The 19,823-nt window shown below is 36.2% G+C and overlaps 1 protein-coding gene across 3 annotated transcripts in view; it reads right to left on the bottom strand.

Moving 5' to 3' along the window:
* The window catches only part of Atg18a (Autophagy-related 18a), a 541,369-nt gene that overhangs the window by 496,027 nt on the left and 25,519 nt on the right, over nt 1-19,823 (bottom strand). For 2 of the 3 annotated variants that reach the window (XM_090372601.1, XM_090372603.1), the window contains exons 2-4: nt 9,299-9,381; nt 3,646-3,815; nt 896-1,090 (exon numbers count right to left, since the gene is read on the bottom strand). In XM_090372601.1, coding sequence (XP_090228727.1) covers nt 896-1,090; nt 3,646-3,815; nt 9,299-9,381 — 448 coding nt within the window. The remainder of the gene's footprint in view (nt 1-895; nt 1,091-3,645; nt 3,816-9,298; nt 9,382-19,823) is intronic. The other variant, XM_090372602.1, reaches the window with a different exon arrangement.

Here is a 19,823-nt window from a genome sequence, read left to right as displayed (position 1 = left end):
GCATGTGTGCAATTCAGTGCAAGAATGGATAAGACGAAAGATTTAAGTGACTTTGTGGCATCGTAGTCAGTGCCAGATGCACTATTATGTGTTCATGTATGAAAGTCTCTCGGGTGTATCAAGATTGGTCCAATAACCAAATAACATACAACCAATGGTGATCCTCAGGTTAGAAACAAAACAGTTTGTTGATACAAGATGCCAATTGAGGCTGACAAGACTTGGGCAGGGAAACAGAAAGGCTACAGTCAATTAAATAACACTGTTTTTATTTGACTGACTGTAGCTTTTGATGCTAGACAGTAAAGGACTGGGGAAAAAAAAAAACACCTGATTTCACAAATTTGGGTTCCTGCTGTTTCACAGTGATGGGAGTACCAGAATATGACAAAAAAATAGCACAAGTCCATGGACCCATCCTTCTAGGTGTCAACACACTTCACACCATTACACTGTCACTACTAACCTGGGAAAGCTGGTCATGGCAGTGAAATAGTGTAGAAGTATTTTGTGGTATACACTGAACACCATTGATACTAGTGGAGCAACATTTTCTGTTACCAGAAAATTGTTTTATACCAGGTACATTCCAAAAGAATAACCAGGATAACATGCCATGTCACAATGTCAGAATTGTATAAAAGTGATTCTAGGGATATAGTGATTTCAGCATACTACAGTGGTCTTCTCCCCAGTCATCAGATCTCTCCAACTGAGTAACTGTGGGACAAGGCGTAATGAGTTCTTTAGAGTACAGATATGCAACTATCCAATTGGGAAGAAAGCCAACATGGACCAGTATCCCTGTGGAACACTACAGGTTAAATTAATATATCACTAATAAAAACAGGGTAATATTGAAAAAAAAAAAAAAAAAAAAAAGAGAGAGACTTACAAGATTATATGCATCAAATATTTGAACCTCTCCTATCATATTGCTTCCCGGATATGCCAGATAACAGTTATCATTACTGATAGACAGAGCACATAGCCCGTGAGGGTTAGGAGGTGTATCTCTTATTGTATGCAGTACTTTCATGTCTCTTATATTGTGGATATATAAACTTTCTTCTAAGCATACTATCAGTCTCTATAAAAAACAAAAATAACATGAATCAGATATTCTAAGCAAACAAATAAAATAAAAATTTCTATTATGTTATAGCTTTTAATCAAATTCTATAAGATAAGTCATAATGCAAATACTAAAAGTGTATGACCTTTGGGTACTCTATATTTTTAAAATTATGGTATCAGTAAAAACCAAAAAAAAATGAAGGAAGCCAGGCTTTTATGACATAAAAAAAAAAGAATTCTACAACTATATCCACTCTTTTCATATTTTCCCACCACTAGATGGTATTGATCTAGTTGCCCCCATCATTCTTGCCAGAGTGCAACATCAACCCCCAAGAAAGCAATTTATTGTGGTAGTTGGCAAGCATCTGAAATCCTGTCCATTAGTTTTTTCCTCAATAGTGTTTACTTAAGCCCCAGTTTTTGGGTCTCTCTCTCTCTCTCTCTCTCTCTCTCTCTCTCTCTCTCTCTCTCTCTCTCTCTCTCTCTCTCTCTCTCCCCCCCCCCCGCTCATATGTACTATTTACAGAGTCCAAATATAGAGAATCATTGATAAAATGCTATGTGCTTTCCTAGTCACTTGTTTGCACTGCTTGATAACTTTCTGCCTGATTGCATTATAATACCAAAGTCTCTCCCTGTTTACTCCTTTCAGCTCATTCTCTCTTCCACATAATATACAAATTATTCTTGGAGGTAGTTATTTTCCAAATGTAGAACCTTGCAAATGGCAGGATTAAAATGTCAAAAGGAAAATGTAAAAATGGCAGGATTACAATATAACTGTCAAAAGGTAGCTATCCAGTTGACCTTTGAATTTCAAAGGTCAGCTGGATAGCTACCTATGTGAGAAGGGAAATATACAGGTTGCTGATTTTCTTTTTTATTTAGTTATATTATTTTTTGGCAGCAGCAAAAACTTGTAGCTTCCTTGGGGCTCACATCTGGTGAGTATGGGTTTGGCACACACACACACACACAGGGTCCTGAGCTGGATATCATCATTCTTCTCTTTCTTGGTGTAACTCAGAAATTTTTTTTTTTTTTTTTGGCTGGTGCAGCATAAGCCTCAGGCTTCCTTTGCACCATATGGCTAATAATAATAATAATAATATTACAATACTAATATCCAACTGTGGAAAAAAATTTAAGACAACTTTAAAAAAATAATCAATTTTGAAGGCAGTGTAAAAGCTTTGTTGGCTAATGAAAGAGAAATTTCATATGCAATATGGCTTAATAAATAATCTTTATAAAATTGTTAAATAATTAATCTACAAAAAAAAAAATGTGAAAAATATAAGATTAGATATTTTCAACTAAAAGGATTCTTGAATTCACTAATGTGATTTCAGTAATGGAAATCTTCACTTTTACCATGAATAAATAATGCATTACATCCTTTTAAGTTTCTGATTGGTTGGATGAATTTTTCCAATTATAGATGAATCATTTCCCTTCAATCTTTTATACAATTTCTACAAATATCTGAATTGAATCTCAATAATCATTTTACACATACAACTATTCATCCAATGGCCTTTTCATTTAAAAGAGAAAAAAAAAAAAAAAAAAAAATACATGGGAGGGGGGGGGGGGACACAAATATTAACACACACATTTGCCCACTGGCACCAGAGACCTCAAGATTACCAGAAACTGGTAACCTTGAGAATTAACCATGTGAATTATCTATACAGACGTGATGTAGGTAAGAATTATTGTTATGTATTTTACATTGCATTGTGTTAAATTAAAAGATATATTTTGTAAAGCACTTGCAAAAATACATAATGCTTAATGAAACTCATCTTTGCAGCTTTTATCATCTTTAAAGATGAGTTTATTTTAGAATAAACTCATCTTTATTCTGTTTTAAATTTTTTTAAAACAGAATAAAATTGAGGCCCTATGGTCTGTGATTAGACAGGATTCCAGTGGACAAAATTTGGCATTTATATATTTTTACACAAGGAATGAAAATAAGGAATTTGTCTGGCTTGCATTTAACTCTTTCCCCCCCCCCCCTTTTGAAGGTTTTTTTCACAAATTTTCACACTAGTCAAAGCCAAATAACTGACAAATTTAAATTATTATTTTCACACTACCCAGAGGTTGTCACTCATACCCATATATGTATTTTGTCTGTAGTAGAAGTGTGCATGTTCACGAGCTGATCTGTGTTCTGCAGGCTGAAAAACCTCGAATAACTCATGAGGAAACCCTATTCCCTAATCCTGAGATCAGCTAGCTACTGTCCTGGTTAAAAGGACTTGAGAAATTTTTGGTCACTGACAGGAATCAAACCCAGACCCGTCATCAAACAAATGGCAGACAGCAATGTAACATACTTACTAAGTTGATGCCAAGGACTCCGTATTAGTCTCAAAAAGCATTTGGTAGTTATTTCTTAAATTCCTTTAAAAATTGAGGGAACATGTAATTGTTGCATTAATCACTTATCAATTGTAAGTATTAAAAAAATGAAATTCTCAAAATTCTGTGTAAATGTATCAAAAAATATTGTTTTCCCTTAGCAATTTGTGCACAAATTAAAATTGTACTTACTGCACGATTCAACTTCACAGCAAGGATGGTATTAGAATAGCTATAATTGCATATCTCAGTACCCTTTTTAAAGTGACACACCTTCAGCTTCCGAGGAGACGAAAGGCTAACCACTGCAACAAGACTAGATGAAAAGAGCCTCTCCACAATGCAAATATCTTCACTATCTGCTAAGCAACAAAAAGTATAAAATATATGGATAACAGAATGATTTTTTTTTATAGAAACTACATAAATTTTATACTGAATATTTTTAAATTACTTCATGAGGCCTTGTTACATATCCTTCATATAAATGCCTTCACTAAATGAGATGAGATCAACTGCTTTTTTTTTTTTCTAATTTCAATCCATCTGGGAAGCATCTGTTGTTATAAAGTTAAATATAACTGCAGTTATGCTGAACACACAAAAATGATTTTATGAAAGCTTAATTTTTTCTCCCTAAAATGGGAAAATTATCTTGTTTATTTTTTACAGATTAAAACTCATTATTAATTGCCCATCCCACTGTTCTGCAAGTGCTCTTTATAAGACAGGAAGTTTAAAATCAGAAATAGTTAAGATTACATTAAGAAAAATAAGAAACACAAGAAATTATCACACAATATTTATATAAACTTCAACACATGAAATGGTGTTGTGGGGGAGGAAACCTCTGTTGACTGATTAATCTAAAAAGATCAATCAGTCAACAATTTTTCCTGATAAGGAGATATTCCAGTAATCAATGAACTATTTTTTAAAATACAATTTTTTCCCATTCACTTCAGATTGTTTTCAAAATACCATCATTTGCAGTAGCATTACATAAGTGAATTTTCCTCAAACAGAAGTATCGGCTTTTTAGCTTTAAATATGATGAAAAAAGGAATATCCTCACCACACATCAGTATCTGTAAGTAACTGTAACAGTAACAAGGACTAATTATGATGTTCCAATACATCATACATGGTCATGATTTATCAACAAGAAACTATACACAACGGGCAGGAATTTGATCATAATTTACATCATGAGAGTATTATTTCAGTTTGTTTAGTAATAAAAGAGCAGAAACAATGCAAAGAAGCAAACTTATTCTGCATAACCAAAAAATCTTCAATCAATCACTTGCCATTGGTAAAAAAGTAACTATCCAATTCCATTTTGAACTTTGTCAGAATCTAACTCAACACTTTACTCTGGAAGGCAACTTATTGCAATGATCAACAACACTCTGCATGAAGATGAACTTGGTGAGGTCCAATAATCTGTTGCTTTCCAAACTTTTCTGTACCCTCCTCCAGATGACACAGTTTCATCTGCTCGTATAATATCTGGGACAACCCTTAGGTGTTAACTAATCTAGTTGCCCTTCTTTGGATCCCCTCTAGAGGTTGTCTTTTTTTTTATTATTTAATTTTATTATTTTTTAAGAAAAGCCTTCAGACCTGAATACAATATTCCAAATGTGGTGTCATCCATTTCATAAGAAGGAATAATAACATCATTCTCCTTGCTAGTGAAGGTCCCATAGATCATTGATAGTACACCCTAAGAACTTCTGGATGCCTGCTTACAATATAAGGAAAACTTAATGCTTGTTTTCATCATAACCAACTATATCTATCATATCCCAAACTACTAAGTTGGATTAAACTTCAGTTGACATTTTTCTGACCACATCTGTAACCAATGTAAGTTATTCTGAAGCAGTCCCTGGTCCCTATTATTTGCCATCTCATCTACCTTAAATGCTGCCAGTTTTCCTTGTATACCCTCATCATTATCACTGAAGATCATAAACAAGAGGGGAGGAGGGGGAATCCCCAGCACTGAAACTTGAGGGAACACACTTACTACACTAGTTTGCCCTGAAGAACTTATTACTCTGTACACTTATTAACAGCTCCATCTCCTTTTTTTGGGCAGTCCCTAACTCACTAAGAATCTTCTGGTAATTCCAGTAACCTCTAATGAGAGAGGAAATCAAATGCTTCATTAAAATCTAGATGTAAAATACTGAAACAGTTTTCTGAATCTAAGTGACTTCATAGTAATAACCCACATTTGTCAGGTAAAACTTTCCCTTCTCAAACCTGTGCTATGGTCACTTTTGGATTCCATAATAATCAAAATGTTATTGAATTAATGAATCAGGAAAATCTAGAATTAAATGGCATTATCAGTAGAGAGAGTTCTTTACATTGTGCAAATGCCATAACAAAAGGCCTCAAACTCAACCAATAGGGCCACTACAGAATAATCTTATCATTGGTGAACCTAAACAGAGAACACAATCCTTTTGCATCAATATTCATATGCGAGTGTACCTTCCACTTACAATGAAATAAAAAACAAATAAATAAAGACAATAAAATAAATTACATTTATTTAAGCGAGAGTGTGATGTTTCATAAATTTAAAACTTTTGCTAAATTTATGAAGCAGTAATTACAGTTCTGGCACTATGACATGGAGCAGTCATCCTGAAAAACGCAATTGGCAACTTCCCCATAGTGATCTCTAATTGTGGAAAGTAATTTTGTCTCAAGAATGTCTTTGTACACATCAGCATTAACTTGCACCCTTCATAAACTCAAGACAACCAACTCCTCTATGCAAATAGAGGAGTTGGTCGTCTATCCAGAATGTTTCACTGTGGAGTCAAGGTGAAATTCTTCTCTTCTTCGTCTTCAACTTGCATGGTTCAACTGGCCATGCTGGCCAGTTGAACCATGCAAGTTGAATTTTGATTCATCAGAGAAAATAAAGCATTTCCACTGATCCTCAGACCAACTGGCATGCTCTTTTGCCCACATTAGATGCTGGGCTTTCATATTTTGCACCAAAAGTGGTTTTTTTTTCTTGGACAATGTGCTACTAATTCTAATGAGTAAAGGCATCAACATACTGTAGCAGTTCTTGCCTTTACCCCTCTATCTTCCTCCCACTCTGTTTTGAGATCTGTTGTTGAGGATCTTGTTGTTGTGTACAGGTCTGGAGGTCTCATTTTAGGAAGGATGTAGATTTACTTGAGCGTGTACAGAGAAGGGCAACAAGATTAGTGAGGGGAATGAAGGGATCCTCTTACCAAGAGAGGCTTAAGTTCTGCAAATTGCAGTGGCTGGAGACTAGGCACCTGCGCGGTGATCTGATTGAGGGGTATAAGGCCTTGAATGGGTTGAGCACGCTGAATTCTGATGGGATCCTTCCACTTGTTCAGATTACGAATCTAAGGAGGCACAAATTCAAATTAAGAAAGGACAGATGTAGAATAGATGTGCGGAAATTTGCCTTTAGCCAGCAGGTGGTTAATTGCTAGAACAAACTTCCATCTGTCATTGTGGAGGTTGATAGGTTGAATAAATTTAAGGAGGGACTGGACAGGCATTCGGATTGGAGGAAATGGTGTGATTTTTTTTTTTTTTTTTTGGCTGATGCTGCATAAGCTCATACACTTGCTTTCTTGCATCACATGCCACCACTACTACTATCTTCTGTTTTGGACACACTGATGGACCAGAAATCTGTCCTGTGCTGAAGAGGGTATTCATGGACGTCCACATCCTCCTTTCTTCTTGTTCAGACTGCCGGTTTCTGAAAATTTTCTTAATAAATGTTCCACTTTAGACTGATTACAGTGAATCTTTTTAGCTATTTCATGTGTAGAATGTCCTCTGCATTCAATGAAGGAGCTACTTTTCCTACATGGTGTTATTTATGAAAACTTAGCTATTGAAATAGCACAGAATACTGGGCTTGTGGCATATGTACTGTATTTATACTGCCACTAGGGCAATGCAATATGTATGGCACATCATCTAAGAGAGCTTAATAGAGACGGATGATGCAACAGGGTAATATTATTACAAAACATATATAATATATGTTGCCACTTGCAAAAACCCTTCTTTGTCCAAATGAATCCTGTCTCTACAAAATATATCTTTTCTACCTACAAGTGCAAGCTATGCAAATAAAAATTTTCTTCCAAAAGGCTTACAGAGTCCTTCCAAGTCTTCAATTAATCCACAAGGCTTTCAGTATATAGTCCCTCTTATTATCTGGACAGAATTGAAGACAAATACACATCCTGATCTAACTTGTGGCATTTTTTCAACATGATTTTGTATTTAACCAACAAATTATCAGTTTGTGTGCTTATTTTCATATACTGGTGTGCAAAACTTAAGGACCAACACTATTTTTAAAGGTTACAACCACAATCTTTACTTAAGGTACTCTTTACTGATGAGAGTAGATTCAGTCTCAGCAGCGATTCTGGACGTCAGCTAATCTGGCGAGAGGTTGGCACACGGTATCACCCTGCAAACATCACTGAAAGGGATCGATATGGCAGTTGAGGTGTTCTCATCTGGGAAGGCATTATTTTGGATGGATGTTCACAACTCCAGATACTGGAAGGTGGTACTGTAACCGGTACATGCTACTGTACTGAGGGTAATCCTTCCCCGTGTGTGTCTGTTCCGAGGTGCCATTGGCTCCGAGTTCGTGTTTATGGATGATAATGCCAGACCCCATTGCACTGCATCTGTTGATATGCTTTTGGAAAGTGAGGACATTATTCATATGGATTGGCCTGCTTGTTTTCCCCAATCTAAATCCCATCAAACACATATGGGATGCTCTGGGGAGACGCCTAGTGGCACATCCACACCCACCAGAAAATGCCGTTGACAGAGGAATGGACAACGTTACCGCAAGAACTTATCAACATTGTTCCAAGTATGGACACGTGGTGGAAAGCCTGCATCGACATTAGGGGTGGCCATATCTCCTACTGAGGACCACCTCTTCCCTTGTTCCATCACTGGCAGTGATGCATCTGTATCATGGTAGCCAGTGCTATGTTGCCATTTTTGAACAAAAGTCCCTCTGTACCATTTTGTTTCCTTTGTCATTTACCTCACAAGGTTCCTTTGGTATGCTTTTCCCATATAAGGCTACTCCTATGAGAAGCTACAGGTGAAAACTGACTGGTCCTTAAATTTTGCACACCAATGTAGTTCCCACAAGAATAATAATGCTCTCATTATCTCCATTAAAATCTGATAATCTGTTGATGACATTAATTGTTGCTCCTGGGAGACACCCTGGTTCTAGTCCATCTATCCTTATCAAAAAAAATTTTACCTGTTTCACTGGAAACAGAATTTCCCCAATAAAACTAAATTTTTTTGAACCAGATAAGTTTGCACTTGATTATTCTGTTCTGGGGCCCTAAATTGGGGGGTATATCACTTGGGAGGTTACTAGAATTTTGAGTCTTTCACAACTCTCAGATACATTTGTCTCTAGGGCAAGCACCCATTTCTTCAGTGACTCAAATTCTTCTAGTAATGCACCAAGTTTTAATTTGAGATCTGTACTCTCCTTACATCTGGAACAAAGAAAATAACTGTCAATTGAGATATGATTAGGAAGCAGATCAACCTTTGAATACATGGTACAGGCTATGCAAGCAATGAAGCCATGACTCTCATGGAATTGCATGTCTATTTCCATCCAAGTCATGATACCCTGGCCAAAGTATCCATTCTAAATCTAACAGAATTTAAGATGACTTATCTAGAACACTAATAAAAGGCAAACAACAAAATTGAAATTTTAAAAAAGTATATAGTGCAAAATTTTTTTAAAAATCACCATTTTCATATATCTGTTCCAGTTTATCAACACTAGCAAGAGAAAATAATTTGAATCCTGTTCTGGTTCCAACAGCCAAAGATCTATAAAAAAAAAAAAAAAAATTCTATAAATGATAGGGATAAACTGCAGAACCAAAAAAAATCAATATCCACAGAAAAGTTAGGTGGAAATCTCATTTAATGCCACTACTTAGTTAATTTAGATAAAAGAATTTAATATAAATTTAAATCTTTGTGATTAAACTAGATAACTATAAAATATATATTAAAATAATTACTAGGCAAACTACATGAAAGGTATACCAACAAACAGACAGTGTGGTGTGTGTCCAAATAGCATGCTCCTGTAAAATAGTTGACTGAACCACTTTGGAAGAATGTTGTTTCTGCCACAGCCTAATCTGGTGCTCCATTTTGAGCTGGCCAGTTCAACTTTTTGATATCATCCAAAAACCAGGCCAGTACAGCCCTCACTATATGGTGGCATTGCCATGCCAATAATGACAGTTCCAGTCATTACTGGACAATATAATGACTGCCACGGTGAAGACAACTCATAACTTTCAAAACTATCTGAATAGGTCATGGACTTTGTGGTTTCAGGCACTACCATCAACAGGCCAGGTCCAAACCAATTAAAATAGCCAAATACTATTAAACTTGTCCACCTAACTTCATGGCTAAGAATACATACTTTGACAAGAAGCACTTGTTGGAAATCTCCACACACCAACATTTCCATCAAATGACACATCGTATAGCAATATTTGTCACTCCATAGCAGCCCTCTGCCACTGTCCTAGAGTCCACAAACAATTGAAATGACACCACTTAAAACACAGCTTCATATTCAGAGTTTCATATTTCACACAACAGCCCTTCCAATGAACTCAAGGTAATGCAGCTACTCCCTACAAACAGTCAACAGATTAAGGTTCTATAAAACAACTAAGTCTCTACTTGGAGCTTCCTGAAATAGCACAAAGAAGGCAACCTGCTTGGTGAAATCTACAAAAGGGCTCTCATTAGCATTAGTAGAGGCATTTGATGCAAGAAAGCAAGCTTATGCAGCATAGCGAAAAAAAAAAAAAAAAAACCACTTCACCCCTCTGTTCGTTCGAAATACCTGTCCAGCTGAGCCTTAAACTTATTTAGGCTATCAACTTCCACGACAAGGGATGGAAGTCTGATCCACCAACCAACCACCCGCTGGCTAAAGGCAAATTTCCGCACATCTATCCTACATCTGTCTTTCCTCAATTTGAATTTATGCCCTCTCAGGTGATTATTCTGAGCAAGAGGAAGAATCCCATCAGCATTGAGCATGCTCAAACCATTCAAGGCTTTATACACCTCTATCACATCACCTCGCTGGTGCCTAGTCTCCAGACACTGTAATTTGCAAAACTTAAGCCTTTCTTTGTAAGAGCACCCCTTTGTTTCATTCACTAATCTTGTTGCCCTTCTCTGTACTCGATCCAGCAGCTCTACATCCTTCTTGAAATGAGGCCTCCAGACCTGTATACAGTACTCTAGGTGTGGCCTGACCATTGCCTTATACAAGGGAATAATCACCTCCTTATCCCTGCTAGAAACATTCCTATATATCATTGACAATACACCATGAGCTACTCTTGCAGCCCATCTGCACTGCTCAGAGAACTTCATATCTGCCTGCACAACCACCCCCAGGTCCCTTTCATTCTCTACCACTGTCAGTGTAGTACCACAGAGTTGATACATTGCTGTGGGGTTACTGTTTCCCATGTGTAGTACTATACATTTGTCAATGTTAAACTTCATTTGCCACCTCTCAGCCCATTTGCTCAACCTTTCCAGATCCTGTTGCAGCAGCATAGTGTCAGTAGTGTCCTTGACAACCCTGCCTACCTTTGTATCATCTGCAAATTTTGACATTAAGCTTGATATACCATCATCAATATCATTTATAAATACAGAAAACAATAATTGACCCAACACTGAGCCCTGAGGGACTCCACTAATAACATTAGTCCACGTTGAGCAGTGTCCATTGATTACCACTCTCCGTCTTCTCCCCCTCAGCCACCCCTTTATCCACAGCAGCAATTTGCCTCCAATGTCACACTGCTCCAATTTGTGCAGCAGTCTTCCATGTGCAACAGTATCAAAAGCCTTTCTAAGATCCAAGTATATAATATCAAAGTTATTCCCTGCATCCAGTTCCTTTGTGACTGCATCATAGTATCCAATCAAATTGGTCAGGCAAGACTTCCCCTTAACAAAATCATGCTGTGTCTGAGCTATAACTGAAGTCTTGTCTAAATGATCCTGCAGTGCTTCTTTAACTAGTGCCTCCATTAATTTTCCTGGAACAGAAGTTAAACTCACAGGTCTATAATTACTTGTGTCAGCCTTTGATCCTCGTTTGTGAATTGGGGTCACATTTGCACATCTCCAGTCTGTGGGTACCTCCCCCGGGTCCAAGGAAGCTCTCATAATTATGGCTAAGGGTCTGCTTACTTCCTCTGCTGCCTCCTTTAATATAACTGGATAGATCCCATCCACCCCGGGTGCCTTTCTTGTGTTTATCTTCAACAATTTCTCCTCTACTTTACTCTCAGTTATTACAAGATTCTCTAGCTTACTGCTAGAGTTGAATACACCTCTGGCATTCTCCTCGCTGAATAACTCCTAATGTGTGAATGTCGATGCAAAATATTCATTTAGTTTGTTAGCTACCTGAGCAGGATCATCAACAGTTGACCCATCAATATCAAGTGGACCAACCTGATTCATCCCCTTCCTTCTAGAGTTTACATAAGTAAAGAACTCTTTGCTGTTTTTTTTGCATCCCTTGCCAAAGATTTCTCGTAATCTGCCTTCGCCTGCCTAACCTCCTTTGAAACTTGGTTACAGATCAATTTGTATCTATCATAGGCTTCTGTGTCATGTATTAATTTGTATGTATTCCATGCATGTTTCTTCTCTGCCATATGCCTCATTAGTTCATCTGACATCCACTTAGGCCTAAACCTTGAACAATATTTCTTAGTTGGTATGTAAAGCCTAGTAGCTTCCAAGATAAGTTCTTTGAATGCTTCCCATTTTGCATTTGCTGTTGGTAACATCATCAGTTGGTCCCACTGTATAGAATTTAAATACTGTCTAAGTCCATCGTTGTTGCCTTTACGAAAGCAATAACCCTTCCCTTTACCCCTAATGGTAGTTACCTCTTTGAGTAGATCCCACTTCAGCACACTGTGATCACTGCCACCTAGTGGTTCATTTATCTGCAGATTCTTAATGCATGAAGAATCACTGCTGATAATCAAATCAAGAGTATTCCTCCCTCTAGTTGCCTCCCGAACATGCTGATGTAGAAAACAATCATCCAATAAATCCACAAAAGCCTTGCTAGTGTGTGAGTGACCAGCCCCCAAATTCCAGTCAATATCTGGGAAATTAAAATCTCCCATTATAAGACTCTCTGATTTACTGGCCCACTCTATTTCCCTATACAGTTTCTTATTATACTCATCAGAGTCATTAGGCCTATAGCACACTCCTACTCTCAATTTTGATCTCCCAATGCTTATGTCACACCAAACTGACTTGACACTGCTGCACTGTCCAGCAATGTCCACTGGCTTCACTTCCTTGGATTTTATGTATTTCTTAACTAACAGCATAACCCCTCCTCCCTTCCTATCCAGTCTATCCTTTCTGTAGACGTTGTACTCCCCAAATTCCAGTTCTGCATTCCTTATATCTGTGTGACACCACGTCTCTGATATCCCAACAATATCTGCCTTTGATGTTTTGAGCAATACCTCAAATTCATTTACTAAGCTCCTAGCATTGGTGTACGCGCAAGTATACACGCACCTATTTCTATTCTTAGCTACCCTAACACAACCCATGTGTTTACTTGTACCGCAGTGACTCCCAGCAGTCTTTGAAATATCCTGCATCTTGTTTTTCAGGCTTCTGCTCATTCCAATAGAAGCAGTGCAAGAATCTCTTTCACCTCTGCCAGTGGCTACTGTTAATCTATTTGTCTTTGTCTCCCCCCCAAGCTAGCAGTTTTCTGACCCACCTAACACTGCCTCGATAGCATTAGCAACTATTCTTGCACCCTTTCTATTGAGAAAGGGTGCAAGAATATGAGAAAGATTTCAATGAGAAAGACCCTCATATGAGAATGATTTCAAATATAAGATTTCAAAGCTTATAATTGTGTTTGTTTCTAGTTCAAATTTTTATAAAAGTCTCCCACTTGATCTAAAATTTATTACAGTTTTTAACATACACAAAATACATTTTTTTTAAGATTAATTTGAAATATGCATTATTATTTTTGAATAATAATACACAGAAACATGGAAAGCAATAATTACTAGGGATATAGAGTTTGTGATATGGATAATTCTCCCATGTGATCTAACAATTATTAACAGTTTCTAATGGTTGTAAAGTATGCTTTTTGAAAGATTCATTTAAAATATTTATTATTTTTAAATAACAAACACAGAAAGCAATAATCACTTAGAACAGACAGTTAACATGAATAATATTCAAATTTCATGCACTTCATGGTACACTAAATCTGAAATAAATTTTGAAAAATCTTTTTACACATTAAGGTTTTTAAACCATAAAATGAAAGGGACTAATAGCTTATCTTTATATTTTATCCCTATAACATTTAATTTACAACTGAATTTTTTGTTTGTTTTTTTATAAAAAAAAGGTGCAAAAACAGAATTCCTTTTAAATATTTAATTTTTTTATTAAAAACTAATAAAAATGCAAGCAAGTACTGCAATCCATTAAGAAATGAAATATTGCTACATTCCAAGCATAATTCAAAAAATCCATAAGTTTTTCCAAAATTAAGAAGAAAGTTTGCGCTTGTCGGGTGTAGCATCACAATATTAGTAAAAATTAGGAGTACCAAGACAGGGTTAATATTACTGGAAAGTTACTTCTAGAGATAACCGAGATTGACAGCTTGTGAAACTTCCAAGGTCAGCTAGATAGTTACCTACATGAGGGAGAAAACATACAGGTTGTTTATTTTCTTTTTATTTAAAAAAAAATTATTTTGACTTCTTATTTGTAGGGATGAAATCCTCTATTACACACTGCATCTTAAAATCTCGTCCTTTATCTAAACCTTGGTTTTTCATAAATGTGCTAAGACTGCTCAAGATAAAAATATTGCATATTCCAATTGGCTTGCACCTAATCTGCAGATTCATTTTCTGCCGTACACGAAAGCTCGCAACAATTGCAAAGCAGTTATTAATCGGCCCAAACTAGATTTTGAGCAGGATGAGTAGAAAACTTGTTTCTTGTCCAAATTGTAGCCGAATATACTGATCTCTTGTCAAAGCTATTGGCCACATCTTTTGCCCATCTTTAATACAACCTCTGTCGAAAACTGGATGGTTCTATTGCCACTTCAGCCAAAGATAAAGCTGATAATGACAAAGCCAAAAGAGCACCAGTTCCTTATGGTATTTCTCCACTTGTTCTCAAAACCTGTGCTCCTAAGCCTACTCTTGTACTATATCACAAATCCCTTAAATCCAATTAACATCCCATTGCACTTACTTCTACTCTTTCTATAGTAAGGGAGAATCTATTAACTGCCAACTCCTACACTATCTAGAAACCTTACATCTGATAAATGATTGGCAGTATGGATTCAATTAGTATCGATCCACTGGTGTTATGCTGATTTATATTACCCATAAACATATGGACAAATTCAATGGAAAAGTCTGGTGAAACTCAAGCAGTTGCTCTTGACATATTAGAGGCTATTGATCATGTCTTTTGACACAAAGCATTAAATAAGCTTTCATCTTATGGCTTGCCAACTGTTTTTTGTAACTGGGTATCCAGTTTTCTCTCTGATCACTCACTGCAGGTGATGGTAAATGGCTCTTTCTCCTAACTTCCCCACTAATGTGGGTGTTCCCCAAGGTTCAGTTCTTTCTCCCACTCTTTTCCTCTAGTACAGAGTTTCCCAAACTTTTCAAAGTGTGGACCAGTGTTTGTAGATTTTTTTTTTTTTCCTTCACAATAATCATTTTTTTTTTCAATAATTATACTCATAGGTTGAGGAAATAATAACACTAACCAGTAATAAGGCAATTAGGTATTCATTAACATCAGTAAATATAAATAAAAGATGGGTAATTCGTTTCTTTATTTATTATCAAAAGTTTACATAAAATTGACATATTTTTGAGTATGTTTTTGGGCAAATAAATATTTATTTAATGAGTAGGGCGATGCTATTTTCCATCAAATAAAACGTAAAAAAGGTAAAGCGTAGCCATTATCAACCCACTGCAGGATGGAAGCCTCCTCAACAATTCATGCTGAGGGAAACGGACCATCGGACCATAATCTGCCATGCTGGTCCAGTGTGGGTTGGCAGATCGACCGTATTCAGCAGTCAGGGGCTTGAACCCCGGTCTACTCAAAGAGCGTGTGCTACTGCACTCCCGCTTCTGACCACTTGGCTACGGAGGCCGTTACATAGTAATTTTTAATCAGGGGGGAAAAGATGTCAACTTGATTCTCAAATCCGGCTCGACGTCCAATCTGTTGCAGCATTTGTTTTTCAAAAAAACTAATGTTGAGAATCTAGTTTCACATTTGTAAGTTGTTACAAATGGCATAAGAAATTTCAGTGCTTTTTCTGATAAATGCTTATATTCTTCACGGCATCTTAGCCAAAAATTTATCAATGAGACCAGACTGAAGCGATCTTTAAATGCTGTACCACATCACAATTCATTCAATAACAGAATCAATTTTGTTCATTGAGACAGAATTCTTCCACATGCTCCACATTAAAAGTAAATAGGTTTTGAATCCACATTTTACTGCTTTCAATTGGAGGAAAATATTCTTGAAAGTTTGATTTCAATTCCAAGAGGTGTTCTTTAATCGCTGTAGAAATTTCAGTCGGAATGTGGCTTTGAACATACTCTTTTTGTAATTTTGTTAAACTAGGAAGAAAATTATAATTCCCCTTTTCAACTTGAAGTACCCACAGATGAATTTTTTTCGTAGCTGTTTCTACTTTTCCTGAACTTCAAAAATATTTATATCAATACCTTCTAAATTTAAATTTAAGGCATTTAAAAAACCAAAAATATCACATAAGTAGGACACCTTAATTAACCAATTAAAATCATTAAACCTGTCTTTAAATTTGAATATTGCATCCTTTGCTGATGGAGGATGTTTCTCAAAAAACAATAAGTCTTCATTCTTCATTTCGATTAGTCGTTTCAATACATTTCCTCTTGATAACCATTGAATTTCACTATGTAAAAGATGTTCATAATCGCTTTATAATTCTTTGCATAAAGCAGTCAAGATTCTAGAATTAAAGGAACAGGCTTTTATACAGTTAGCAAATTTGACACATTCTTGAACAGCCGTGTTCAAAAGCGAAGGCATGTTTTTTTACAGCTTACGCTTCTCTGTGAATACTACAATGCACCCATTCACAATCTGAAGCCACCTCTCGCACCCTTGGAAAAAGTCCCGTACGGGAACCTGCCACTGACCGGGCGCTATTGCAACTCAATCTGACACATTTGTTCCAATCGAATCCATTTTGAGTTATATAATTATTGATTAATTTAAAAAGTTCTTCAGCCGTTCTTCTCATTGGTGGGGGTTTACAAAACAAAAAATCTTCACTGACTGTGTCCTTAAAATTGTACCTTACAAAGCACATTACATTGGCATTATCTTCTATGTCTGTACTTTCATCCACTTGTAAAGAAAAAAATCGTACAGCTTTGAATGTGCTTTATGAGTTTCTTCAATATTATTCGTCATTTCCATAATTCTATGCTTCACTGTATTATTTGATAAGGAAAGTAAATGCAGCTGATTTTCTTTCTTTTTATAAAGGTGAGATGTAATTACTTTTAGTGCAGGAAGTATTAACTTTTCACCAATGGTATGAGGGTATCCTGTCTCGGCTATTAGTTTTGCAACTTCATATGAAGCCATAATCAAGTGTTCATTGCAACATCTCATGGAAACAGTCTTTACAAAACTTTTTCTAGATGAAATATATTCATTTTTCTTATTAATGAAAAATTCCTTTGGCTTATTTGGGTATTCTGGATGCACACAATCTAAGTGCTGTTTCAGTTTCGACAGTTTCATGCATTCATTTGACAATGTTTCAAAACAAATACAATACAAAACATACAATGGCATGTGGTTATTGCAGATAAAACCAAATTTTACATAATCTTCATAATACTGCCTTGTCCAAACAGGTTTTGGATTTCTTTTCCATGCTGTCGGTCTGCCCATTGCAAGGATGTTTATTAATATTATTTCTATTATCTCTACTTGTACTAGGCTGCACATCACTCGACTTGTTAGGTGGACATTTCTTCAGCCACTTATCCATATTAAAAAAAGACAGGATGTTTATATAAATACTTATTTTAAAAAAGAAATGTGTAATATTATGTATTAAATTTATCACTTCAAAGGTGACAGCAACAAAAAAGAATGGCACAACAATAGGCACACACTCTGCTTGTTGGGTTCTCACTGACTGCTGGTGACTGCAGTGTGGTTTGTAAGTTGGAGATGGTACAGGTAGTCCGTCACCTCATACACAAGATGTGCACGTGCATACATGCTAATTACATGGCATAATAAAATTGATGAGTGCATCAGCCACTGTTTTTTTTTTTTTTTTTTTTGTTAAGAGCAGAGTCGTCTGGAGGCTTTATAGATATAAATTTAATTAATTATAAAAGCATTAAATTAATTTTTAGCATAACTGGGTATTTGGTATTTTATTACATTTTCATTTTTTTAGGAAATTTTCTTATAGTTTTATGTAGGTATATTTCAAATAAGTTGTTTGTGAACTGGTACCAGGCTGCAGACCACACTTTGGAAAACCCTGCTCTAGTATATTCGTTCTTCCATTGAACAAAAATCCCATCCACAGTTTTGCTACTGACATTCCACCTTCCAGTTTGAGAAACCTTGTCCTGCACAAACAGCTTTGACTTCTCAAATATCCACTACCAATTCCATAAATGATGATCTCCATGTAATTCTCCAGCTGGGCAAAGAAAACTTAGTTGATTTCAACCCTTCTAGAAATCCGAGTGTGAGAGATTAGAAATCAGAGATTCTCTGACCTTTAATCTCTCTTGGTAAGCACATCACAAATGTTTCCTCTACATCTAAAAAAACACTGGGCTTTCTCTTTTGCTCTTGATGTTACTTTTCTTCCAAGCAGCTGTTCACTTTGCACAAATCGCAAATCTGCCCTACCATGGAATATTTTTCCCACATCTGGGGCAGTGCCCCCAAAATCTCTCTCAGGCTTCTAGATTCTATTCAAAAGAGGACAGTTAAGATAATTAATGACTCATCTCTAATAGAGTCTCTACACACTCTGTCTCACAGACGTTCTGTTTCTGCTGCATGCCTTTTCTATAGATACTTACATGGACACTGTTCTTCTGAATTGGCTTCTATAATTCCAGCTGTCTTTTTCAAAGCATTCCGAACACGTGCCAAAACCAGTCAACATCTTTTAACATCCAACTTCAAACTCACAGAACCAACTTTCCTTCTTCCTCATTTATTCATTCAACTTCCATTTTCTAGAACAACTTTCCTTCACACTTATTTCTTGAAAATTACAATCTACAGAAGTTCAAAATCTAATGTCAACAAATATCTTCTTTCATCTTCTCAACCTCCAACCCATGCATGGTATTAAGTACTATAGGTTCTAATACCTCTCATGTTTGGGGTTTTCATTAAAAAAGAAATGCAGTCATCAGCTGGAAGATGAAGAAAGATGTTGGAGTAGTTAAAGGTAATGGTATGGGCTTTAATTTCAGAAGACGGGACTTTGATGGTTTAAGGTGCTATATAGCATCTATTAATTGGCAGATTGCAGAGTGAGGACAGATACACTTGAATTATGGGATACCTTTAAAACCAAAAATCACAGAAATTATGAATGCATACATACCATTAAAAAAAAAAAAAAAAAAAAAAAAAAAAATCGATGCAGGAGGAATACACTAAAATGGATGAATGAGGAGCTGACTAGTCAAATAGAGCAGAAAAAGACAGCTTGGGTTAGTTACAGAGTGATGAAAAGTACTGCAGCTGAAACAGCTACAAATTGATCTATAATAGTACCACAGATAAGTTTAGAGAGGCCAAGGCTGCGTATGAGAAAGAATTGGCTAAGAGAACAAAGAACGGGGACAAGGAATTTTTCATGTATGTGAATACAAGGAAGAAAAAAGTGAATCAGATCAGCCCCTTGTGTATTGGGTATGGGAAAGTCTTAGACAACCCAGCTGATGTTGAAGATGAACTGAACAGGTACTTTGCATGTGTCTTTACCGAAGAGAAACACTTCATGCTGAGAAGAGGCTGTGCGAATGCAGCTCAGTCACATGAAATTAGCAATTTTGAAATTACAGATGACTGTTTATTAAAAA

Source organism: Mastigoproctus giganteus, chromosome 4 (genome assembly GCF_048544385.1).
Source record: "Mastigoproctus giganteus isolate SK-2022 chromosome 4, ASM4854438v1, whole genome shotgun sequence".
Lineage (NCBI taxonomy): Eukaryota > Metazoa > Arthropoda > Arachnida > Uropygi > Thelyphonidae > Mastigoproctus > Mastigoproctus giganteus.
Note: the sequence above shows the minus strand (reverse complement) of the source record. Positions and strands in the feature narration are given on the sequence as shown.